The sequence below is a fragment of the Orycteropus afer genome, unplaced genomic scaffold (genome assembly GCF_000298275.1).
Source record: "Orycteropus afer afer isolate SDZICR_OR568_19922 unplaced genomic scaffold, OryAfe1.0 scaffold00001, whole genome shotgun sequence".
Classification (NCBI taxonomy): domain Eukaryota; kingdom Metazoa; phylum Chordata; class Mammalia; order Tubulidentata; family Orycteropodidae; genus Orycteropus; species Orycteropus afer.
In genome coordinates this window covers 27,608,530-27,635,492 of record NW_006921588.1, presented here as the reverse complement: position 1 = coordinate 27,635,492, position 26,963 = coordinate 27,608,530, and the positions used below count along the sequence as shown (strand labels likewise).

General features: G+C 39.9%; 1 protein-coding gene across 1 annotated transcript in view; it reads left to right on the top strand.

The window, feature by feature from the left end:
• RAPGEF4 (Rap guanine nucleotide exchange factor 4) overlaps nt 1-26,963 on the top strand; it is a 476,530-nt gene that overhangs the window by 110,596 nt on the left and 338,971 nt on the right. Inside the window, exons 2-4 of the mRNA XM_007941530.2 lie at nt 941-1,083; nt 4,457-4,545; nt 19,316-19,462. Coding sequence (XP_007939721.1) covers nt 941-1,083; nt 4,457-4,545; nt 19,316-19,462 — 379 coding nt within the window. The remainder of the gene's footprint in view (nt 1-940; nt 1,084-4,456; nt 4,546-19,315; nt 19,463-26,963) is intronic.

Here is a 26,963-nt window from a genome sequence, read left to right as displayed (position 1 = left end):
AAGGAACTGTTTCAAGTGCTGAGGAGCAAGGATGTCTCCTTGAGGACTAAGGTGCACCTGACAGAAGCCATGATATTTCCAATCGCCTCATATGCACGTGAGAGCTGGACAATGAATAAGGAAGACTGAAGAAGAGTTGATGCTTTTGAGTTGTGGTGCTAGCAAAGAATGCTGAAAGCACCATGGAGTGCTAAAAGAACTAACAGATTTGTCCTGGAGGGAGTGCACTGAAATGTTCCTTGGAAGTGAGAATGGCCAGACTTCGTCTCACTTATTTTGGTCATGTTGTCAGAAGGGACTGTTCCCTGGAGAAGGATGTTATGTTTGGTAGGGTGGAAGGTCGACGAAAGAGGGGGAGGCCTTCAACGAGATGGATTGACACAGTGGCTGCGATAATGGGCTCAAGTATAGCATCCCAGGGAGCTGGCGTGGGATCGGGCAGTGTTGCATTCTGCTGTGCATGGGGTCGCTATGAGTTGGAAATGACTCGAGAGCACCTAACAACAACAACATAGCCGTCTAGGTAGTAGTGATTTAAGGTATATGGTTGACCACTACCATCACTTGCCATTGGGGTGATTTTGACTCATGGTGACCCTATATGTCAGAGCAGAACTGTGCTCCATAGTGTTTTCATGGCTGTGACCTTTTGGAAACAGATTGCTACGCTTTTCTTCTGAGTTGCCTGTGAGTAGATGCAAATTTTGGTTAGTAGCCGAATGCTTAACCATTTGTGCCACCTAGAGATTTGAATCCCTGGAATCCCCAACGAAGGCCTGGGAAATACCTATAATGGAGATAAGTAGGAAAATACCTGTAGTAAATTATCTGCAATGGGGATAGTTGGATAAATTTGGATATAATTAGAATAATGCCTATTGACTCATCTTTAAGTAAAGCCTCACTGATGAAGCTTTCTGTGCTTTTTCTCCCTTTGTAGACCATTGGAACGATCCAGTGAAGATGTGGATATAATCTTCACACGGCTGAAAGAAGTTAAAGCTTTTGAAAAATTTCACCCAAATCTCCTTCATCAGATTTGTTTATGTGGTTATTATGAGAATCTGGAGAAAGGAATTACATGTAAGAAATGCAACTCCAGTGGAATAATTTCATATATGGTTTGGGGGATAGATAGCAAATGGAATACTTATGGGCCAAATATTTGAGCTTCAATCAAGGATATTAAGTTGAAGTTTCCCTCTATTCTGATTAATCAGCTCCGTGTAGGCATTTTCCTGGTTCCTTTGTTCACAGCATGTGACTTGTTCTTCCAGGGCAGCCTGCTTCCTTGGAGCTGGAAGGGTGGATTGGTTCATGTCTTAGCTATATTCTTAGAAACGCATATACTTAGTTATCTTTTCTAACCCAAGAAATATGTGAGCCCATAGGGAGCTCTGGTAGCATAGTGGCTAAGACACTTGCCTGCTAACCAGATGGCTGGTGGTTCAAACCCACCAGCCACTCCTTGGAAGGAAGGTTGGGCAATCCTACTTCCGTAGTGATACTGCCTCAGAAACCCAAGGAGGGGTCGCTATGAGTCGGGTTTGACTCCACGGCACATAACAACAACAACAACATAGGATATTAGCTAAAGATAAAAGTCCCTTAACTAATGTAATGGTAGTGTTTTGAATTAACCTTAGTGCTAACCAAGTATGAATAAGGGGCAAGGAAAATGAAACAATAGGGTGGGATAGCTACATTTAAAAAAAAAAAAAGTATTTTCTCATTAGAAAGTTAATACTTTTCCATTTGTTGGGATGCTTTATGCTGCAGTAACAGAAAACTCCCACCTACTGGCTTGATGGGAGCTCTGATAGCATAGTGGCTAAGGCACTTGACTGCTAACCAGAAGGCTGGTGGTTCAAACTCACCAGCCACTCCTCGGAAGGAAGGTTGAGCAATCTACTTCTGTAGTTGATACTGCTTCAGAAACCCAAGGAGGTAGTTGCTATGAGTTGGGGCTGACTCGACGGCACATAACAACAACAACAATTGGCTTCATTAATCAATTACTTATTTATAAGAAGTCTTAAGGTAGGATGACTTCAGGAGTGATTAATAAGTGGCTTAATGACATTATTAAAGTACCAGATTCCTCTCATCTTTTTATTTATTTATTGGTGTGTATGTGTACTCAGGGAGCTCTGATAGCATAGTGGCTAAGGCACTTGACTGCTAACCATAAGGCTTGTGGTTAGCAGCCACTCCTCGGAAGGAAGATGGAGCAATCTACTTCTGTAGTGATACTGTCTCGGAAACCCAGAAGGGGTCTCTATGAGTTGGGTCCGACTTGATGGGCACATAACAACAACAACAACATGTATACTCAGGTGTTGACTTTTGGACTCAGATTTGTTCTCAAATGGTCCTATGACAGCGGGGGCAGTTGATGTCATTACATGACCATACAAAAACACCCTGCAAAACTGTCTCTTCTTGTATGTCTTTTTCTGAAGTTCCCCAGCAGACTACTTATATTGTTTCCTTGACCAGTTGCATGGTGTACTGTGTTGAAATCAATCACTGGCAAAGGCAATAGGATCACCATGATTGACTTAGACCATTCATGATTACCCCATTGGTGCCAGGGATAGAACTCATATCCTCTGGGCACTTGGCTCTGTGGAGGAAGGTGGAAAAGTGAATTAAATCTGGGTTGTTAGACAACAGGAAAGGAGGGGATAGGAACAGTGCTGAGTAGGAAATCAAAAGAGTCTGTTATAATATCCTTATAGAAAATTTGGAAAACAAAGAAAATAGAAATCATCTACAATTCCATGGCCCAGAAATTGCTATTAACATTTTGCATGTATCCTTCAAGAAATTTTCTCCTGTGTATACCCACATACACATACTTATGTATATATTTTTAAAATCATCCATACACATAGTTTGCAAATCAGTATTCTCTTATTTAATGATATCAGAATCATCATTCCTTTGAGGATAAAATTCTGTTTTCTATTTCTTAAAGGCATTTTCCAAGTGAATCTTCTGTAATATGTAATGTGAATTTGATTGACAAATGATAAATGCCTTTTGGAGCCAAGCAGTTCATGGGAGGCAAAGCTCTAACTCTACAATGAATCACTTACAAAGTCTAGGAGCAGTGAGGTTATTGGAGAGGACAACTCTAAACTCATCAATCCCCCATCTTAAGCCTATCATTGCACTTGGTGGGATGCCATTGTTGTTCCTTGGCTTTCTATAGCACATCCTAGTCAGGGAGTCAGAGCAGCTTGTGTCATTAATTATGGCTCTCAGAAGATTGCTCTTATGCAGTGAGCACTTGCCTTGCCGGAAGTCAACTATCCCACTAAGTTCTTATGTGATGTTTTCATCGAATCATTTAGCCCTTGGCTCTAACTGTGAAATGAATTAAAAAAATAATGGATCATTCTAGTTATTTAGCTAACATATTTAAAAGGACAGTTGAGTTTGTACTAGATATTTGCACCAGTTTTTCAGAATTACTTTCTAAGTACCAGCATTGATGTGGTATGGGAACTTGGGTCTTATGTAAATATCTAAGTATTTTGTAAGGCAAAGTTAGGTTTACAAATTTCTGATAAGAATCATTTCCACAGAATGGTTATCTCCTGATGCCTAAAAAAACAGTGAATGTATAAAACAAACAAGAAAAGAAATAATAATAGTATAGTAGTTATTTATTCATTTTTTGATAAGAATTCTTTGGTCAGCTTAAACGTAGACATGCAGGAGCTCTGGTAGCATAGTGGCTAAAGCACTTGACTGCTAACCAGAAGGCTGGCGGTTCAAACCCACTGGCCACTCCTCGGAAGGAAGGTTGGGCAATCCTACTTCCGTAGTGATACTGCCTCGGAAACCCAAGGAGGGGTCACTATGAGTCGGGGCCGACTCGATGGCACATAACAACAACAACAACAAACGTAGACATGCTATTCTAGAAAACCTGTTGCTTTTAGGGTTTAGCTAATTTAGATTTAGAAAATTTAGATTAGGAAATTTTGGTAGTGATCTATATCCTATTGAGTCAAATAACCTTATTAAATTTTACCACATCTAGATTAATAATTTCCCAAGGAATTACGAAATACAAGAAATAAATTAAATATGATGAAATGATACAACAAATTACCTAGAACAGAGTCAATTGTTCTTAAATTCAAAAGATCTTGCAGCATTTGGGATTGTTATTATTCCTTATTACTGCCTTATAAATATGAAAGAGTTCTGTTTAATAGAATTCTACTTCATAGAATGATGAATAATTAGGATATAGCTCTGTTGATAGATGAGGAAAAAAATATGCCCTTTCTAGAAATCTTTCTAGTTCTCCTTAGATAGGGTAGGGGTGATAATCTCAGCTAGGTCTAAGTCATGCTTATAATAACTATGAAAAAACTACCAGGTCATACAATAAAACCAATTTATACTTGGCATATTTACATTACTTTTTCTTTGTCAGTATTTCGCCAGGGTGATATTGGAACAAACTGGTATGCTGTCCTGGCAGGGTCTTTGGATGTTAAAGTATCTGAGACCAGCAGTCACCAGGTAAGAGATAACAAACCCCCTCATTTTTTTAAGTAGGATTTATTATTAACCTTAAAAGACACATTGTCCTCATATCTTGTAAACCATCACGATTACATGTTCAAACCCAATTCTTCTTTCCTGTAGTAATGGGCTCATTAAGTGTTTGTAGAATTCTTCTATTAAGTTATTCAACAAACATATACTGAATGTCTTCTATGATCTGAGTATGGAGCCACGTATTGGAACACAAAATTCAAGAACACATTGCCTTCCTGGAGTTGTTTCCTGGGAAATGCAAACCATTCCACTGCAGTGTGATAAATTGCTGTGGTTTAAGATGAGATGTGATCACAGGGAAGCAAATCTTTCTAGTTCTCCTTAGATCCTGCCTCCATCTTAGATCCTGGCTTTTTTTGTCTGTCCTTCATTAACCATTCAGGAGCTCCAGTGGTGTGCAGGAATTGTGGTCAATACCTAAAATCTCTCACTGTTTTTCTTCATCTTTTCATTACTTTTCTTCTAACATGTTGCACTGGCTTCTTCAATCTCCATTAGTCACCTCTGAGGAACTTAGTCTACTAGTAGATAAAACTCATATTCTCTCACCCCAACACACACTTACAGTATTTGTGAATATTTAAAATTGGACCTAGAGTCTTCCTTTCACATCTGTGGTCACCCTTGCTCCATTATAATGACATGTGGCCTAAATGTACAGTACTTTCCTGTTCAAAGCCAAAGACCACTAATCTGAAAAGCATGGCCCCTAAATAGCTGTGTTCAAGCCTCAGTGAAAATATTCCAAGTCTTATATCCACATAGTCAGAATGCAGATAGAAACTGAGGGAAGAGAATTGGGTAGTTGTAAAACTGAAAGACTTATCAAGAAAAATAAAACATTCAGTAAAAGGGACAAATAACCTATAGGCAAGTACCATGTTTAAATACTGAGCCTTTGTTAGCTTTCTGGGCCCTTTTCATTTGTAGCAAGGAGCTCTGGTAGCACAGTGACTAAAACATCTGACTGCTACCCAGAAAGGTTGGTAGTTCAAATCCACCAGCCACTCCATGGAAGTAAGACTGGGCAATCTGCTTCTGTGAAGATTTACCACCTCAGAAACTCAATGGGGGTCTCTATGAGTCAGGATTGACTCAATGGCAGTGGTTTTGTTTTGTTTTTTCATAGGTAGCACGCTTCAAATGTGAGAAAACATTTATGATGTACTAAATTTAAGATTTAAGTTTTATAGGGACTTGTGTGCATATTGGGAGCTCTGGTGGCGTAGTGCCTAAGACATTTGACTGCTAACCAGAGGGCTAGAGTTTCAAACCCACCAGCTACTCCTCGGAAGGAAGGTTGGGCAACTTACTTTTGTAGTGATACTGCCTCAGAAACCCAAGGGGAGGGGTCACTGTGAGTCGGATCTGACTGGATGGCAGTAGGTTTGGTTTGGTTTTTTTGGTGTGCATATTGGCATTATGTGTAGTCACCATCTGAAAAATGGAGACATATCCAAAAAAACTGTTGAAGAGGGGGATTTAGAGTTTGGAATATAATGTTATGCCCATTGTTAGGGACAGTTAGAGTCTCAGGCTAGTACTCAAATCGTACTTAACCTGTAGTGTTCTCTTTCTATGCATCAATGCATTGAAAGCTCCATCAGAAAATGCCTGGAACCTGTACCCCCTCACCTGTGCCTTCCAAACCCCTTACCCCACCAGGGCCAGTTCTCTTTTGGATTTCAAAGAGGGCCAGAGTGAGAGGTGACTTTTGAGTCTCATAAACTGCCTCAATTTCCAATGGATTCTGAGAACAACTAACATTTGTTATATATTTGCCATGTGCTACACAGTGTTATAAGTACTGGACAGGTATTTATTTACTCATTTAATCATCATCACAACCCATGAGGTAAGTAATGTTACTGTTCACATTTTACAAATGAGGAAACTAAGTCCCCAAGTGATTAAATAACTTGTCCCAAATAATGTCTCCAGCAATTAGGAGAACCAAGATTAAAACCCACACGGTCAGGCACCAGAACATATGCTCTTCGCCATTGCTCAGATAGTAATCTGACTCAAAAGGAACAGCATGAAACAGGCAACTCTCCTCTCTCTGCTTTGTGTGACGTTCTTTCAGATTGCCTTGTTGTTGTTGTTATGTGCCGTCAAGTCGGACCCGACTCATAGCGACCCTTCCTTAGGTTTCTGAGGCAGTATCACTACGGAAGTAGATTGCCCAACCTTCCTTCCAAGGAGTGGCTGGTGGGTTTGAACTTCCAGGCTTCTGGTTAGCAGTCTTTTAAATCTGCAGAACTTCTACCTGCAGACTGCTGTCCTGTTTGGTACCTTCTGAGTGCCTTTGCTCGGAACTACTCTCGATACTTGCTTAACCAGGTTTCACATACATGAGTATGTGGTGTGGACAGGGGCTAGAAGAGGGCAGTTCTCCTTGGACCCTCCTACTCCTCGGATGGTCTTCAATAAGTAAAGGTGGAGAGACAGGGGAGTGGCTGAAAGAGACAAAGAAGATGAACAAAGGGGAACATGAAAGAGGCTGAGAACGAAGGAGGAGAAAAGAAGGAAGAAAGAAAAACACTGGGAGGAAAGATAAGAATAAAAAAGAAGAGCAGATGTACTGAGGGGAAGATAATGCCAGCAATGATGTGCTAACATAGCAGATGTTAAAAGTTGAAGTGAGATTTTGATGGTATTAAAATAGTACTTGGCCCTGAGCTCCAGGAATACTGCCTTGGACCAATTATTTCTCACCATGGGGTCCTAGCTAAGAAAAATTGTATAACATTCTGTTATTAGCTGTGGCTGTGTTATTTAAATATACTTTTAATTTTAGATTTTTAGCCCTGCTTTTTATCTCAGACCCAGCGTAGAGGACTTTCTTCAGCTGAACTTGGTCTTCCCTTAGTTTGTTAGGGATTATTAGTCTATACAGAGCTGCTTTACTGCCTCCTCTGTGCATTGTACTCCACAATGTCCAACCAGAATTTTCTGGATTGATTCATGTCACTAAGATAACAGGAAGAGAAATTACATTGATCGCTGGCATCCAATCCTGAGAGAGAGCTTTCTAGCCAACTCTGAGGGACAGGGCATGGTTCCCAGCCACATGGAAGAAAGAAACTAAGGAGAAGGAGCTAAACTTCCTCCCCTGCCAAGCTGCTTGAAAGAGAGAAGAAGAAGAAAAAGCCACATTTCCCCCATTGACCTTACAATGTGCTCTTGGTCACTGCTCACCAGCACTATGACTGAAGCAGGTCATGATGGTCCAATCAGAGTGGTACCCTGAAGGGCACAGGAGTGCGGTTGAGTGATGGGCCACAGAGGCAAGAGCAAGAAAAGACCTAGAGACTAGCTACTAACCTTGTTTCTTCATTGTGAGGGACACAGAGGGATCCCACATACATTAACTGACCTAATTCCTAACCTTTAGGCATGTCCTAGTTTACAATTTGGGCTTGAAAACAAGGCTCCAGATGATACTAGGTAACATTGCCAGTCTACATAAATGTTTAAGTGTCCAGACTTAGATTTGCATTCAGTTCTGACACACTGAAAATTGAATGTCCCTCCCACTGCTGGCACATGGAATATGGGGGAGTGGAGCAAGGGAGAAAAGTAAAGTTCAGAGAGACTATGAGAATTGAGGAAATAGAGAAAGGAGATAACACAGAGCGTAGGGCAGAATTTCTTGCTAGCCTACCCCTTGATTTTCTTTCTCAGTCTCTCCCTGCCCTGCCTTCTCCTCTCACAGTCAGAGATAGTGGTAGCAAATTTCCACACTTATCTGTGAGTTTTGAAAGAGCCCTGCAGGCTCAATAGTTAAGCACTTCACTGCTAATCAACAGGTTAGCAGATCAAACCCACACAGTGGCTCTGCTGGAGAAAGACTGGAAATGTGCTTCCATAATTATGGCCAAGAAGACCCTATGGAGCAGTTCTACTCTATAACATGGAGTCACTATGAGTTGGAATCGACTCCACAGCATCCAACAACATCAGCTCTGAGTTTTAGCCCGTAAGCAGTAGTACTAGCTGATTGCCAGGTCTTTCTCCCATAAAGCTACCACTGGGTGGACTCCAACTGACAACCTTTCAGGTAGCAGCTGAATACTTAAGTGTTTCGCCACTGTGGTTCCCTTGCTGTTGCTGTGTGGTAAGGAGTCATTCTGACTCATTGTTACTAGGTGCTGTTGAGTCAACTCTGACTCATAGCGACCCTATATGACAGAGTAGAACTTCTCCATAGGTTTTTTTCTCCTGCATAGAAGGTAATGGGTTTGAAGTGCCAGTGTTTAGGTTAGCAGTCGAGCTCTTAACCATTGTGCCACCAGGGCACAAAAAAAAAAAAAGCCTCATTGCTGTCGAGTCAGATCAGACTCATAGCAGCCCTTTCTTTGGTTTCTGAGGTGGTATCACTATGGAGGGAGCTTTGGTAGCATAGTGCCTAAGGCGCTTGACTGCTAACCAGAAGGCTGGCAGTTCAAACCCACCAGCCACTCCTCAGAAGGAAGATGGGGCAATCTATTTCCATAGTGATACTGCCTCGGAAACCCAAGGAGGGGTTGCTGTGAGTCGGGTCCAACTTGACAGCACACAACATCAACAACAACATCACTTCGGAAGTAGATTGCCCCATTTTCCTTCTGAGGAGTGGCTAGTGGGCTTGAACCACCAGCCTTCTGGTTAGCAGTCAAATGCCTTAGGCATTAGGCCACTAGAGCTCCTATCTTACAGATAAGATGCTAAAATTACTTGCCCAAGGCCACAAAACCTTGACAACCAAATGCCTTAACCATTGTGCCACCAGAGCTCTTTAAACATCATCAGTCAAAGAGCTCTGGTGGCACAGTGCCTAAGGCATATGACTGATAACCAGAAAGCTGGCAGTTCAAACCCACCTGTCACTTCACGGAAGGAGATAACATAAAATTTATGGACAAGGATAAAAAACATCTCAGGTCCTTTCCTGGGAGAAGGGAATGGAGGAAAAAGCTGTTGGGCTGAAGGGAGCTCAGGTGGCTCCCCTCACATTTTTGTGGGAGGCCAGTCCCAACAGGTCAGTTTAGAAACAGGGGAGGAGGTATGAGGTGGCTGGCTGACCCTGCCTCACTCTGTCAGTTCTGTAAGATTGTGGTACCAGCTGGACAGACTCCTCTCATTCTCCCAGGATTAGGCAGAGCCCGAGAGCTAACACACTGGCTCTGTTCTGCTTCCCGTTCACTTTAGCTACCAATTGAAGGCCTTTAAAAGAGGGCTGGTGGGGAGATATCAATGCCCCTGGGTAAGGAGAGGAAAAATAGGTGCCATCTCTTGGACATTATTCCCAAGGGTGGTGGTGGGGGATACTTTGTTTAGTTTCTTTTGTCACTTTCTTAAAACTGTATTTGTATTAGGAATTCTGGGAAATGCATAGATTATTCTGTTCCTACTATTTTGATTTTTAGAGACTACTATCTTGCAAATATCTTTCTAGGAATACTTATCCCGCTACTCCATGAAACAAAACCTACTTCAGAAACACTCTTACTCCCATGTCTGTGTGTGGTTGTCAGAGAAGCCTCTCTCAAGTCCTTGGACACTTTTTCTGCTGTTACCATTCTTCATCTTTCCTGGTGAAACTTAGAAATCTCAGCAAGGGAACCTGCCCCCAGACCACTTCACTACCCACAGATGTCCTAGCCTGGCTGGTGTGTTCATGAAGATTTCCACTTGAGAGCACAGATCCCATCAAGGATTAATCCTTCCTTTGCTCCTGATGACAGCTGGCAGAATATAAGTTGATGCTCAAAATAGAGAATTGGATTAAACAACCTTATAACAGATGCTTATTTAAAGTGCTAATATTGGCCTAATATGAAGCACAGTGATTAAAACACCTTGTTTCAAATCCTCTTTGCCTCTTAATTGGCTATGTGATCTTGGGAAAGTTAAGGTGTCTAAAAGTTGGAGATATAGCTTTTACTATAAGTGACTTAATGTATTTAAAGGTCTTAGTACAAAATCCTAAGTTAGAGCAAGGGTACCTGTTGTTTTCTCATTGGTTTGAGAAAGAAAAGTCAGTAGCCTTTAGTGAGATGCTGTTCGTTGCAGTGCCTGCAAACCTGCCATTTTATCACAAGAGGGCAGTACTAGATTAGAGAAAGCAGGAAATTTACTTACTTGAAACCACAAGAAGTTTAATGATACTGTTCAGCCATTTCATGGGATCCAAAGAATCAGGCCTGCACTTGGCCTTGGCCATCATTTAATCCCATTTCTTTCCTTTCTCTGTGAGGTTCTCTGTCAAATTTTAGCCCAATTTTGGGAAAAGATCGTTTACTAGTTATACCCCTAAAGCAAAAACAATATGCTGTTTTTAAGTATTAAAAGTGTTTATATATTTATATATTTTTAAATTATTTTACTTATATATACTTTTTTACAGAAAGGTATATTGATGTGAAATAATATATACATTTATTTACAATCTCTTCTTTGCCTCTACAGCAAAGATATTTTTAAGCATTGCAGTTTTGTTTATAAAATTGGAAAAGGCAGGAAACATGCTTCTCTATAGGGTGGATCTCTCTATCTCTCCCCTTGAAAGCAAGAATGGCCAGACTTGTTGTCAGAAGGGTCCATTCCCTGAAAATAGATAGCATGCCTGGTAAAGTGGAGTGTGAGGGAAGAAGGGGAAGACCCTCAACAAGGTGGATTGACACAGCGGCTGCATTGATGGGCTCAAGTATTGCTAGGATTGTGAGGTTGGCACACGACCTCGCAGTGTTTCAATCTGTTGTACATAAGGTAGCTAGCTATAAGTCAGAGCCGACTCGAGGGCACCTAACAACATCCATCTCTCTGTGTTCTTTTTCTGTTTCTTCCATTTACTCTCATTTTACCCCATTATTTTCAGTCATCACCATCATAGGGAAACATTGTCTGAGCGTATTTATTGAGACCATAGCATGTGGAAGGTGCCAAATCCCCAGCGGTTGTTTACAGTCTCCTGCTGCTTGTCTGTGCTCAAGTCATGCTACTAGTTAAGAACTGATGGGGATTCTATTTAGCATCCTGCATGTGTCCTGAATTTCGTTTTGTTGCCATGTAATTCTTTGTTTGGGTGGATATAAGACCGAGCCACTGTGCAAGAGAAACTGATTCCCTGTTGCCATGGGGCTGGCTTTCCTGATTGAGTTATCAGAATGTTAGTGCTTGTCCATTCCATTCTCTTCCAACCTTCCTGAGGCCAACTTGCTTGATCTTGTTAAGCTGTATTTAACCTGCTGATTCTAGGGAAGTGCTCTAAAAGTAACAGACCTTCTTGTTGCTTCTTCTTAGAGAAATATTCCGTTTAGAAGTATGTTGCCTTCCTGCTTGGCAATAAATCTTTTGACAGCACATACAATCTTGACAAATTCAGGAGTTAGGTTCTATGAGACTTTATTATTTAAAATGATTTCGAGCACCCAGTAAATTCCATTACTAAATTCAAGCTCATGTTATAAACCTAGGTGCTATGCAAGTTATTGGCAAATATTACCTACCCCCCTAAAATAAAAATTATATATATATTTGCTTTGAAACAGTTTATTTCCAGAATTTATTATTAAAGAACAATTTGTCACTTGATGTTAACCCAACATGTACCCAAAAGGATAGAATTTGCTGAGGAAGTCAACTCTTTCTTGAGACATTAACATGAAAGTGAGTTAAATATGCATAACAACAAGATCTGATAATGCTTAAAGTTTCAGGACTTTTTTTTTTTTTTTTAACTCTTTATGTGTTGTGCTTAGGTGCCATTGAATTGATTCCGACTCATCCTGACCTCATGTGACGGACTAGAGCTGCCCTATAGATTTTCTAGGCTGTAATCTTTATGGGAGCAGATTGCCATATCTTTTTCCCATGGAGTCTCTGGGTGGGTTTGAACTGGCAACCTTTCAGATAGCAGCCAACCACTCAACCACTATGCCACCACTGCTCCTTATTCTGATGTACTCACCACATAATTCTTAGAAGTGTATTTTATTGATTGTTAGTTACTACAAATTTCATCAGAATTTCTGGAACTTATATAAATTGGATTTCAGTTGATGCTTACAGACATGTTTCCAAGGCACATGTTTCTTAGCTCAGATAACACTCCAAATTACCAGTGGCACATAACCATTGGCTTTCTTAACACCATTCCCATTTTCATACTGTAGCTATGTTTATAATGAAACAAACAAATAAAATGCCTCATTCAGAGTGCCTGCTTTAAGAAAACCCAATATACTATAATTCAGAAGTACCAAGCAGATAAATTAAGGAGTGATTAGTTGCAGTACAAAAGGATTCTTTGATTTACAGCAGGATTGTCAGAAGGGTTCCTTTGAATACAAGCTCCCCCAGAGAGCTGAAGTGTTTTGCAGATCATTCAAACCACTTGACACCCAGACTGGGGGACAGAGAAACTTGGAATTTGAGTATGAGAAGCAATCATTAGCTGAAGATTAACACAAAATGAATATAGAGATTCTCTGTTATTTAAATTATAGAAAAATAGAATTTGTTTTTAGAAATCTGGGTAACTTATACATTTTGATTAATAGGACTAAATCAGAAATAACAATTTCCATTATTTATGGAGCACCTACTATGTACAAGAAACTATACCGGGCTCTCTATACATTATTTTATTAATATTTAATTCTTCTAAGAATCTTATAAAAAAGATTATGTCCATTTCACAAATGAGGATACTGATTCTCTGGGGAGCATTTTATCCAAAGCCACACAGCTAGTAATTGGCAGAGATGAGGTTTGAATCTAGGTCTTCCAAGGCCCATGCTTTCTTCACTCTGTTGACTCCAGGAGATCTGATGCCATTTTTCCCACTAAGCACTGAATGCTCTGATTCTGGGTGCCTCCTTGTTGTGCCCTTTGCCTTGATGTTCACTGCCCTTCCATCAGGGATGGCTTTGTTGACATTTTAGATGACCATCTAAGGAGTATGTAGTTTGGTAATTAGACTGATTAGATTCTAACTCTTTACTTATTAGCCATGGTCTAGGTCCTTAGCATATAAAATAGCAACAATGGGAGCTCTGGTAGCATAGTGCCTAACTTGACTGCTAATCAGAAGGCTGGCGGTTCAAACCCACCAGCCACTCCCCAGAAGGAAGGTTGGGCATTCCTACTTCCGTAATGATACTGCCTCGGAAACCCAAGGAGGGGTCGCTATGAGTCGGAGCCGACTCGATGGCAAATAACAACAACAACAACAATACTGATACTGCAAGATTGTTTTAATACTACCATCAATAAGAATATTCTCAATTTCTTAAGCATTTATTTTGAATCAGGCACAATGCAAAGCAGTTTAAATACATGATCTCATTTAACTGTTGTGTGTAATAAATGAGGTGTCAAGACATAGCTCTCTACTCACACACTAGGATGCACATACATATTGTTACACATTAGGGTACTAAGAAGAAAGGAGCTCTGGTAGTATAGTAGGTAAGGCATTTGGCTGCTAATCAGAAGGCTGATGGTTCAAACCCACCAGCTGCCTCATGGGAGGAAGATGAGGCAATCTACTTCTGTTAAGATTTATAGCCTTGGAAACCCAATGATGGTACCTATGAGTTGGAATTGACTTGATGGCAGTGGGTTTGGTGTTAGGGGTAAATGGGTAATTAAGTAAGGAGGTCTGTATTTTAGAGGATAGGAGAAGAGTGGTCAAATGGAATGATATAGATGAGAGATAGTGGGATCAGATTGGAGAAAGAAACCAGAGGACATGTCAGTGAGGTACCATAGGTAACTATTTTTTGAGAGCTCATCACCCCTTGTTATATAGAAGGACTGGCTTTGGTGAACCAATATGCTTTACTAACCAAGGAAGTATTCCCATGTGTCACCCCGGAGATACCATACTTAAGCAATAAGTTATAAGCTGCCCTTGGTCCCTATTACAGAATTCCTTTTGGAATTCTGGTTTTGCTCAGTCCTTCCCTAGAGGTCTCAGTGTAATTGAGGACCCAGATCCATGTTTGGCTAACCCACTCTCGTTTTGGGTTCCCTCAGAAGTCGTCCCAGAGATAAGAATGTGGGTGCTAGTGGTGTTTTGGAGATGGTAGGAAGCATGGTACGGGAAATAGCAAAGTGAAACAAGGAAAGAAGGAAAGGCAATAAAAGAGTATTAATGAATTTCCACTCTGAGCAACTGGGCTCAGTTCTTCAGGAGACCCTCGAAGAAACTGTATGGGGTGAAGAAGCTGGGGTATTTATCCTCTAGTTCTCATTCCTCTTTTTTGATTAATAGGACTAAATCAGAAATAACAATTTCCATTGTTTATGGAGCACCTACTGTGTACAAGAAACTATACCAGGTTCTTCTATACATTATTTTATTTTCCTCGTGGAAGTTGCACATTAGAGGTATTAACTGCCCAGCACTCTGCCCTCAGGCTTCATGATCTCTTCTTAGAGGTAGGAAGCTGTCGATGTGTATTGGTCCTGTACGGAAAGCTACAGATGGCTTCTGGGATGGGTGGGCATGTCCAGCAAGGCACCAGCAGGCTTTGCTAAACCCACCTTCATAGGCTGAAGACATGTATGGTTTCTTTTTTTTTTTTTTTTTTTCCACAGATTACGGGGTTTATTAGGGAAGCACCAGGCTACAATTCAAGTTCAGGAAAAAACTCTCAGTCTCTCTCCCAGCCCACTGTCTCTCAGCCAAATCTCTCACAGTCTCTCCTCCAGCAGTGCATGTCCCTCGGTGTCTCAGCAATGCGTGTCTCTTGCGTCTCTTTCCCAGCAGCACGTGTCTCTTTCAGCAGCAAGTGTTCCTCAACCAGCAGTCAGAGTGACATGTATGTTTTTAAATCTTCATTTCACATTTGAAAGTCCTCAAAATAAGTGGCCATCGTACTGCAAAACAAGACATTCCTTTACTGTTGCTGAAGTTTCATAATCCTGTACTAGATGTCGGTTACTGTGTCACTGTCAACACTTTCTTTTAGGTGACTTCTCTGGACATTTATTTGCAAGTGAGCATAAAATAAAAATATTCTTCTGAATCCAAAGAAAGCTAAACTTGCTGCCATCGAGTCAATTCTGACTCATGGCGAACCCCATTGGGTTTCCAAGGCTGTAAATCTTTAAGGAAGCAGACTGCCTCATCTCTCGTTCACAGAGCAACTGGTAGGTTCCAACTGCTGACCTTTTGGTTAGCAGATAAATACCTTAACCACTGAACCACCAGAGCTCCTTATTCTTCTGAATAAAACCAAACCAAACAAACAAACAAACTCTCTAATCTTGAGGCAATTCTGGCTCATAATAACCCCCACTGGATTTCCAAGGCTGTAAGTCTTTATGGAAGCAGACTGCCCTATCTTTCTTCCATAGAGTAGCTGGTGGGTTTGAACCATCAACCTTTTGGCTAGCAGCCAAATGCCTTAACCACTATACCACCAGAGCTCTTTATTCTTCTGCATAGTCTCAATTAAATAAATATGAGCAGACCTCTACAGTATGTGTAAGCTTAAAACAAATTGTAATGTTATATTCAGTTATGGACATTTTTAGCAACAGATAATAGTTATGGATCTGGCATAACTACAGGGTTTCCGATTTGGAATTCTGACCTGTAAGAATCTGGTTAGACGTTAGCACAAACCAAAACAAGTTGCTTCTGCCACAGTTGACTTACATTTATCCTGTCTTTCAATGTGCATTCTGAGCAGCATATATTGGTTCTGCTAGATGAGAGAACCTTTGAATATAACTTTTTTATCTGTTAAGTTTTTTATAACTGTATTGCAAGGCCCTGCTTGAGATACAAATATAAATAAAGCCTAGCACCCATGGACTTTCAGGAGCTCTTGTGGCACAAAGGGTTAAACACTTGGCTGCTAACTAAAAAGGTAGTGATTTGAACTCACCCAGTGGCTCCATGTGAGAAGTACCTGGCAGTCTGCTTCTGTCAAGATTACAGCCTGGAAAACCCTGTGGGGACAATTCTACTCTGTCACATAGTATCATATATGAGTCAGAATTGACTCGATGACATGCAATCACAATAATACCCAGAGACTATAAAGATAGTGATTAGTCCTTAGAGTAAAAATATTTTCTCTTAAGACCTTTTACTTCCCTGTGCCCAATTCTCCCAGTGCCCAATCCATCCTTCCTACTTCCATTGAGATTTCAAAATAATTTTGTTCTAAAAATACTTTGGAACTACTAAAAATGAAGTTTGAACTTGATACTTCTTTCTGGTGAGGTTTATGGCCCTAATTTCAAGACCATATCTTACATTTATAACTCCTTCTCTTTAAGTCTTGGAAGGAAGGTTGGGCAACCTACTTCCATAGTGATACTGCCTTGGAAACCCAAGGAGGGGTCACTATGAGTCGGATCTGACTTGACAGCAGTGAGTTTCTCTTTAAGTTAAGGGGCTCTGGTGGCCCAGTGCCTAAGGCATTCGATTGCTAACCAGAAGGTTGGTGGTTCAAGCCCACCAGCTCTCTGCGGAAGCAAGGTGGGGCAGTCTACTTTTGTAAAGATTTACCGCCTTGGATAAACCCAATGGAGGTCACTTTGAGTCAGAATAGACTTGATGGCAGTGAGTTTGGTTTCTTTCAGTTTGAGTGGATCAAGTGTGAAGGAGGGAACATCGGAAGGACTGATCCCATACTTATTTCTGATAGATAAGTGGGTGGGTTCCTAGAAGCGAATGAGAGTGCATGATCGCATGGCTGGGGTGGACACTCCCTTGCATGGGTACTGGTCCTTACAGAGGTTCCTCCATAGTGGGCTACCCTGAGAAGTTCAGTTTGTATTACTAACATAATTAAATTTGATTGTCTATGGTAAGGCAAACTGTTGTTGTTAGCTCTCATTAAGTCAGATTCTAACTCATGGTGACCCCTGTACAACAAGACTGGCCTGTTGTGATCCATAAGGTTTTCACTGGCTCATTGGAAGATCTCCAGGCCTTTCCTCCTAGTCTTTCTTAGTCTGGAAACTCTGCTGAAACCTGTTGGTAAAGTTAAAAACTACAGGGAAAACCTAAGAATAATTTTGATCTTTTGTCTATATGCAAGAGCTTTTCACTAGCAAGAAGACATGTAGCAGGGGTAAGAAGTAAGGAAAAAGATTGGTTAATCCATAAAATCTACAACTAGTTCATTTGCATTGTACTTAGATAGTGCTACAAATAACCTTAGATACTGAAGCTGCACAGATAGGGGCAGCAGTAACACTTCTCTCAAATTTTAAAATAGAACTAAGCACTGGGAAGTGAAAATTAGGCAAAAGAATCATTTCTGAAGGGTTGAGATGATAGGAAAATGAAATAAGCTAGCGGGAGCCTCAAGACACCCTGGTATTCTAGAGAATTTATGTAAGTTTGTGATTCATCATAATCTATCTATGTATTAGAATTTGAAAATTTCTTGGAGCGACTTCACTCTCTGAGTCTTGCTATTTCAGTCCTAGAGATATTCTACTGACTGAATTTGTTTGCAGCTGCCTTTCTGGAAAATTTATTAGCAGGCTATTCTTAAATTCTCCCCTGATCTTTCATTCTTTTCTAAGATATTATTGATTTTATTTTCCTGAACACAATTTTACATGGTAATATCTGTGCAGAGGCAATTTGCTATGGTTCAAGGAACTGTGTTCTGATGGGCATTTGTCTTAGTAATGTGATTATAGAGTCACTAACTTGATCCTAATAACATTTGCCTATTATCGTGTATTAGATGCATGAAAGGAAAACTGTGTGCTTTCTAACTCAGAGGATTACCCTTGTGTATCTTCTTGGTTTATTTGCCATGAGACTGTAGCTGATGTCTTGCAAAATTAATGTCCAGGTGATTTGAGTGACTATTTGCATTACTTGAAACTGGTTAGGATTAAATCCAAACATTAACACCAATGTTGCATGCAGAGAGGAAATTACTTTTCTTGTATACCTAAGAAACTTTTTGATCATTGGGTCATGCCATTTTATAAATTAGCCAAACTGTACTTCATAGGATGCTGCTTTTACCTTGTTATGGCTGCAGGAAGCAGTATGATGCAAAAGCTTGGAATCTGTAGTCAGATAGTGGTGGTTAGAATCTGGCTGCACTACTCACTAACGGTGTGAGCTGAGGCCATGTGAATCAGGCACTCTGACCTGCAGTTTCCTCATCTTTTGAAGGCAGTATCTCCTATTCCAGTTTCCTATTTAAATATTCTAACCGTATCCTCTCTTTAAAAAACTACTGGAGTTCATCTTTAATGGGTTTTCCCCCTTTTCATAAAGCAGGTATGAGTCACATAGAAAGATAACCCTGTTTACAAGTTCTGTTGCTAGCAGCTTTATTCAAAATATCCTCAAACGGGAAACAATCCAAATGTTTACCAGCAGGATGAATTTTATAGACATTCTGTTGACAAAAGAAGCCAAACACAAAAGAATGCATATTGTTTGACGTTTTTTACATGAAGTTCTAGAACAAGCAAAACTTTTCTATTGCAATATAAGTCAGAACAGTGATTACCCCTGGAAGGAGGGTCTTATCTAGAAAGGAGAGTGAGGGAACTTTCTGGGGTCATGGAAATGTTCTATATCTTGATTTGGATGGCTATTATATGGAAATATATGTTTGGCAAAACTTGTTGAACTGCACAGTTAAATTATGGGCTATCATGTGTGCAAATTATGGTTCTATTACAAGAAAAGGTAACTCACTCATCACTCAAGTTTCTAATGAGCAGTTTTTGGGATTCTCAGGATGCAGTGACCATCTGTACCCTGGGTATTGGGACAGCCTTTGGAGAGTCCATTCTCGACAATACGCCCCGCCATGCGACCATCGTTACCAGGGAGTGCAGCGAACTGCTCCGCATCGAGCAGAAGGACTTCAAGGCACTATGGGAGGTGAGCCCCAAGGCTTCTTTGTCAATTAATGCAGTCTGGGAAGAGAAAAGGAGCTGCCACATGGATAATGGCATTACAGCCAAGCCTTAATGTGTTCCGTTCTAAGCCAGCAGATAGAATTTGATTTTCAAAACTTGTTTTCAAAATGAGTGAATGGAAAAGCCATTTTGACACAAGACATCCTTTCTTTCTTTCTTTTTTAATTTAGTGCTTGCTCAATTTTCTGTAGTCTGACATACCTTATAATTATTTCTTGAATGACCATAGAGTGTTTTATGTAGTTTCTCCCTCCTATTCCATAGAGGTGTTCTTATCCAGGGAACAAAATACTTTGACATTTTCTTTTGCATTTTAAAAATCATCATTGACATGTTCCCTGGTAAAGTGGAATGAATGGGGTTAACATCTGCTTCATTTAAATGCTTTTAGAAATGATGTGCCCTGCAATAAGGTATGGGAAATGGAAGTACATAAACATGTCTGGTTACTTGCCAAGTTCAAAATGCATAGGTGGCACAGCAGTGGATGGAGGCAACTGGTCCTGGTGGCTTCTGCATTTACTGATGCTTACCAGCACCCCTTAGGGCATTGCACTCATTTACAAGAAGGATGGTGAATAAATCATCATCTTATATGCAGTAATGGCAAATAGAGCACTCATAAAGACCTAGCTAAGCTTTGCATCTTTCACGCTCATTCTTTTTCAGTTCTTTAAGCTTCTGATTTTAACCTATGGTTGCTCCTTGTCTTTGTCCTCGGCTCAGTGTGTTCAAGTGTTAACCCATGGAGCTGGCAGGCTTCACCACTTGTCCCAGTGTGGCTAAGATTTTAAACTTGATCTAAAAAGAATTTTGTGTAATCAAATAGTTTCCTCCAGAGCCAAACAAATGATAGATGCATTAAGGGAGCAAACCCGCAGGTGAATGAGTGATGCTTTGCCTTAAAAGTCATGCAAAGCCTTGGAAGGCCTTGGTGGTGAAACCTGTTACTTTTATTCTTGGCAGTAGTGAATAAATTGCAGCGTTACTTGTTTGAAATGTTTCTCTCAGAAAATATTAAAGAGCTCCAACCGCTGTGTAAAGTTCAGAGACAAAAGCTAGTTTTAGGAAGGAAAAGCTAAAGTAGGTTTGCATGAGGTGTATGTGGGGAGGTTTTCTGTCAATTATAAGAGACCAAGCTTGAGGCAAATAAGCTTTTTTCTTTTTTCTTTTTCTTTTTTTTTTTTTGGATCTTTCATTTTAAAAGGTAAACTGAAAAATCTTTTTAAAGAAGGGAATTTAGAATACTGGTTTAAGAACAAAAATGATTCCTACCTGTGATGTGTGTCATTTCAACTGCTCTTGCTCAAATTGCTGATAGAGGATGGTTTGTGGAAAACTTTTAAAAATTATTTTAATTAGGAGCCTTCAGTGCTGTGAAGGAAGTCCCTGAGAAGTTGTTATCTGTGAACATTCAGGAAACTTTCTTTTTGTTGAAAATGTTTCAAACATATAGAACATCCAAAAGAATAGTACAGTGGACACCCACATACCCCTCTTAGTTCAAAAGTTGTTACTCTATGAGCATACTTGCTTCATCTTTACTTGTTTTTTGCTCAACTATTTTAAATGTCAATGACAGACATCATTACAATTCATTCTAAATATTTAGCACATATCTCCAAAATAGACCAACAATACCATTATTTCACCTATAAAACTGCCAATAATATCCTATTGTCACCTAATTAACTCAAAACTCACTGCTGTCAAGTTGGATCTGACTCATAGCGACCCCTCCTTGGGTTTCCGAGGCGGTATCACTACAGAAGTAGATGCCCAATCTTCTTTCCTTCGAGTGGCTGGTGAGTTTGAACCACTAGCCTCCTGGTTAGCAGTCAAATGCCTTAGGCACTATGCCACCAGAGCTCCTAATTACCCACCCAGTCTATATTGAAAATTTTCCCAGTTGTTCCATAAATATCTTTTGTAGCTGATTGGTTTTGTTTTGCAAACCAGGAACCATATTTTACAGCTGATTGTGATATCTGAGTTAGTATCTGTTGTCTCCATGGTATTGACTGCCAGGGCAGTGTCTATCAAATTCAAGATTTGTCCAATTGTTTTCTCATGGTGCCTTTTTTGTGCCTCTACTACTCAGTTTCCTATAAGTAGAAGTTAAGGCTAAAGGCTGTTTAGTTCAAGTCAAACACATTCGGTAAGAAAACATCAAAGATGATGCAGAAAGCTTATTATGTCTAGTTGCCATCCTAATGGTGTTGCTGCTTGATACCTTGGTTAATCTGAATATGGTTTAGGGCTCTTTTCCACAGTTATTTTCCTTAGAGAAATATTATTAAATGGGAGTCTTGATATTGAGGGCTGTCTTTGCTACCCAAAACCTTGCCACATGGTTTTGCAGCCCAGCAGGGCCAACCCCTCATCTGTAACCTCAGAGCATGATTTCTCCTCTCCTCTGCCAGTGACTTACATGTGCTGGGAACAAGATTCACAGAGCCATGTAAAGCTGAGAAGGGTGGATAGAGTCTGACCTCTTGTTTTTACACATGGGGGACTGGAATCTCATACTGGGTGAGAGATTAATCTGATGCATCCTTTTATTTGCCTGCTCATGAAACTAAGTGCAGAGCACAAATTAGGTACACAATCAGTGTTTTAATTGATTAAAGTGAAAATCCAATAAATTCCATTATCTCACAATCTGTTAATCAGAACTCTATTTAATGGTCCTGCTTATGCATATCTAGTACATGATAATCCTAAAATTCTAAAGTATCTTCTGAATAAAGGAAGATTGCTTATTTTACTGTTAATTTATTCTACAAATACTTATTGAGTATCTTCTGTGTATCAGGTATGGAGATAGCAGTGAGCAAAACTAACAGAGATTCCCCTTCCAGGAAAACAAAACAAAACAAAACATGAAACTCACCGCTTTGGAGTCGATCCTGACTCATAGCGACCCCTCCTTGGGTTTCTCAGGTGGTATCTACGGAAGTTGATTGCCCAGTCTGCTTTCTGAGGAGGGGCTGGTGGCCTTCTGTTCTACTCTGGAAAGGCAGAACATTAGAAAACAAGTAAATAATATAATTTCAGAGTATAATATATCATTCGATCAATTTTATTTCCATTCTTTGGATATTGGCAATCCATTGATAGCATATGTAGCACTGATCTGCTAACAGTATATTTGATAACCAGAACACCCCTTCCCTGGTTATGTAAGATAATAGAGTTTATAAATCAGCCATCCATTGTACTGGTGAATAGGATATGCTTGCAAAATTACAATCCAAGTTCATCCTGTCAGCTGAAACCTAAGTTAGATCTGTCAGCCAAATATCAAAAGGGAAGGATCAGGTAGCTTCAGGATTCTAGGAGAAGCATCACTGAGCCATGAGATGGCAGGAGGAAGGCAGCAAAAAGGTAAACTGGGTAACACTTCTATTGCCGGCCAGGTAAGAGCTGTGAGTGCAGAGTGAATGTTAAGCCTCAGGTTCCAAACTGTAAAAATTAGATGACCTGAATCATGAGTTTAAATCAGGCCTTTGAACCCAGTTCATTCTAATTTACCCACCTGCTGAGAATTTGCATTTGCATCTCAGATATACTGAATCAGAATCACATTTTAACAATGATCCCCATAATCTACATTTAACAAGAACACCATCAAAATCACCATCACCACAGGAAGTTCCTCCATTCTTTCCAGTCAAGGCCCTCCTTCCAGAAGTCATCACTTTTCGGATATAAAATTATAGATATAAGAATCTGTCAGAATCACCTGGGGACCTTGTTAAAGTATAGATTCTAACTCCATATATCTGAGGTGGAAACGCAAATTCTCAGCAGGGAGATGAACCAGAATGAACTGATTGACTATACGAACATCATTTTTGCAAAAACCTTTCTTTTACTGTAAGTCATGCTTAAACATCTTAAAAAATAAGAATATATCTTAATGAGTAAATTATTTGAAAATTTAAAGACAGTGATAAAACTATGGGGCCTTTAAAAATAAAAGCAATATTTTATATTTGTAGTCTGAACCATATCACAATAAAAGTACTTTCTCAGCTGTAATTGTTACCCAGAAACTTCTTGGCACACTTTTGTGATTTTATTCTTACCAGGGCAAAACATGTTGCAGAGAATCATTGCTCCAATGCAGTGGTTGGTATGCTAGAGTTTATTCCCTGAATATGTTTGGAGCCTCAATAAATATTGTCAACTGACCAAAAATCTATTTCGTGCTTTATAAGATGTAAAACTGAATGGTTAAAATAAGGCATCAGTGTATCTTTCTGTCTTAGGAAGATGAATCAATTTGTAAACAGGGATATTTCTAAGGGTAGTGAATGCTACTGAAGAAATGTTTTTACACTATTCCTATTCTCTAATACTCAGGATTTTTTGTTTGTTTGTTTTGTTTTTTTCTGATACAAATCTATCAGATATGTTGGCATTTGTGAGACTGAAAGCCTTTTTTAGTTATTTCTATTCCCTGCCTCTTTTGGAATTGTTGTTGTTGTTTGCCGTCGAGTTGGCCCCTACTCATAGCGACCCCTGGATTCAAATCCAGAAGGGAAGGGAGTGAAGTTATTAGGCAGTACCACTATGGAAGTAGGATTGCCTAACCGTCCTTCCGAGGAGTGGCTGGTGGGTTTGAACTGCCAGCCTTCTGGTGAGCAGTCAAGTGCCTTAGGCACTATGCTACCAGAGCTCAAAAAAACAAGCCTCTTTTACATTATCAATCTTTCAGAGCACTATGAGGATAGGAATTATTGAAACAACAGTATCTTAGTCTTTGGTGGTGTGCTTTAAAAACCATATTAGAATAATAAACTCTTCAGAGGCATCTGCTCCTGCTTGAGTGGATTTGAGTGGTCCTATCTGTCTCTGGCTGTCACAGAAATTAAAGCCAAATACTTAAAATGTAATTTCTCAGAACATAAACATCTCAGAAATCCTTTGGATGGGTTTTATTACTTTAGTTAGCATGTGAACAATTTCAGGTGTTTCTTTTTTACATTAACAGCAGGCTTTCAAAGTGGATGGATGTTTCAGGTGAACGTTTAGAAGCCCTGGGAATTGAGACAGGGATACATGGCGCATTTTCTGATAGTCAGTCCCTGGGGTGCTTGTTAAAACACAAGGGCCCACACCCTCATTTGAGGACTAACTGGTCTAATAGCCAAGTCAGAAACCTGCACTTACTTTTGGCAACTTTGGAGCTTGACCTGTAGGGTTACTCACAAGGCTAGAAATTTGCATCAAAGGGCTAAGAAAAATACATCTAAAAATACACATGAAAGCCAAGACTTCATGCCAGGAACTCCAGCCACACACATCCTGTTGGCTTATTCCCTTGCCTTTCTCCTCACAGTTTTGATTCTTTTAAACCAAGCGGAAGTCTGCTCCGAAGATTTGGACCTTACATCTGCTCCAGGGTCTCGCTCCTCTGTCCTCAAGATTTTTCATTGAGTGGAGAAATGATTAAAATCTAGAAAGGAAGGGAGTGAAGTTATTAGGAGGCAACTAAAGTAAAAAATTAAAAAAAAAAAAAAAAAAGGACTCTTTTCCTCCTCTTGCCTTTGCCTGCCTTAGCTTTCTTGGAGAGCCACAAGCCCCAGTTGCCTTTCTGTGAAGCTGAGATACTGTCAAGACCAATAGACACGAACAGGGAATTATCTATAATGGAGGTACATTTTGCTGTCCCAATAAAGGATAGATAGTCACTGGATGCCTGAGAAGTTTGGGACACAGAAAGTGAAGGACGTATGCTCTACAAGGTCAGAATGGATTTTTTTTATTCTTTACTGAGGGACAAGGGGAGTGGGGAAATATAACATTCTTGTGTTTCGGTTTGGGGAATTATACTCAAAAACATCTCTGGCTTCTCTAATTATGTTCCACCAGACCTAACTGTGTAGCATGGCACTGGCATAATTTGATTTCATTGTTGTCTGTGGTGTGTGTGGATGAGAGGAGTCAGCTCATCTTTTTCTGATGGTGACAGATATGGTTGTTTAGCCCGATGATCTAGAACGTGTCTCTAGAAGATCAATAAAGATAGTTGTTCATAAATAAGCAGAGTTCCATTTATCACAGTAATATTAATATAGATGTATTTATCCAGTGACGTATTTGAATGGTGTATATTAAAAATAAAATTTGGCAAGGAAACAGACTGAAGGTGATAGTAATCTATTCTCTGGAGCCTGGTAGGTATCTTGCCAGCTCAGATTATATGAAGACCTTAGCATTTATGGGAATTTCTTTTACATTATTTATAACTTGAAGCCCTACCAATTCCTCATGCTGTGATCTCACTTTTTCTCAGAAGGTGATCAGGGGGTCTAAACAGATCAAGGCTTGGCTGGCAGGTGCCAGGAATGCCCAGATGCTGCTCAGTAGGCCCATTGGTGGGGTGCTGTAACTGGTAGATATTTCCTCTCAGCTGGTGCTCCTTTGGGTGTTCATTTCAGAGACTGAACTGTGGATTTTGAAGTCTTTTAGGAGGTGGTGTTAACAGAGGTTCTGAACTTTCTTCTGTGGCAGTGTATTTGCCAGGATAGGTTGACACTTCACCGCCCCCTGCAGTTTTATCTCATAGTGGCCCTCTTCACTCACTCAGCTAACCTACTGGGCAGCTTGCCCTTTTAAATGGCTACTCAATTCACTGTTAATTTTTAAATTCTACCTTTAGAATTCCATTTCTATGATATTCTGTTACAGTCAATAAACGTATTTGGTTTCCACCCTGTGTTAGTGCAAAAGGCAAACTTCTGGTTTACAATCTAGTAGAGAAGACAGACAAACATAACCAAATCACTTTGATATATGACACACTACAAATAGTAGCATCACTAGGTAGGGAGTGCAGGAGGGTGTGGACCACACTGGGTGACACTGTCAGAGGGGGGTGACACCAAAATGACTGTCTATAAAATTTTTGTGCAATGTTTCAGCAGAAGTTTATTATATTTTTATGAAAATATCCCTGTAGTTAGTTATAACAACAAAAACATTTTTCATAAGCCCAGTTTACATGTATCAATGTACTTCTAAGTCTAAAACTCTATGCTACTTTACTTTTTGGACCTCCTAATGTGCTCTGGTTAGAGTTGTCGTTATTACTCAATTACAATGATGCTTTAATCATGTAGTTTCATCTGCATGCGCTACAAGCATGCACTGTTTTCTTCATTGCTGCTGGTGTTTTTAGAGTCACTGATTCTGTCAAATTTTCTGGTGTTTTAGCTACAGTGATGTGATAATTAGTGTTAGTGAACCTATATCAATAAATTTTTTTGAGACTGAAGTAATAGTTAAAGGAAAAAGTGAAAAATAAAAAGACTGCTGCTCAGTTACTAAAATTTAACAAATAATGTTGTAATTCACTATGCTCTGGTAGCATAGTGGCTAAGGCACTTGACTGCTAACCAGAAGGCTGGCAGTTCAAACCCACCAGCCACTCCTCGGAAGGAAGATGGGGCAAT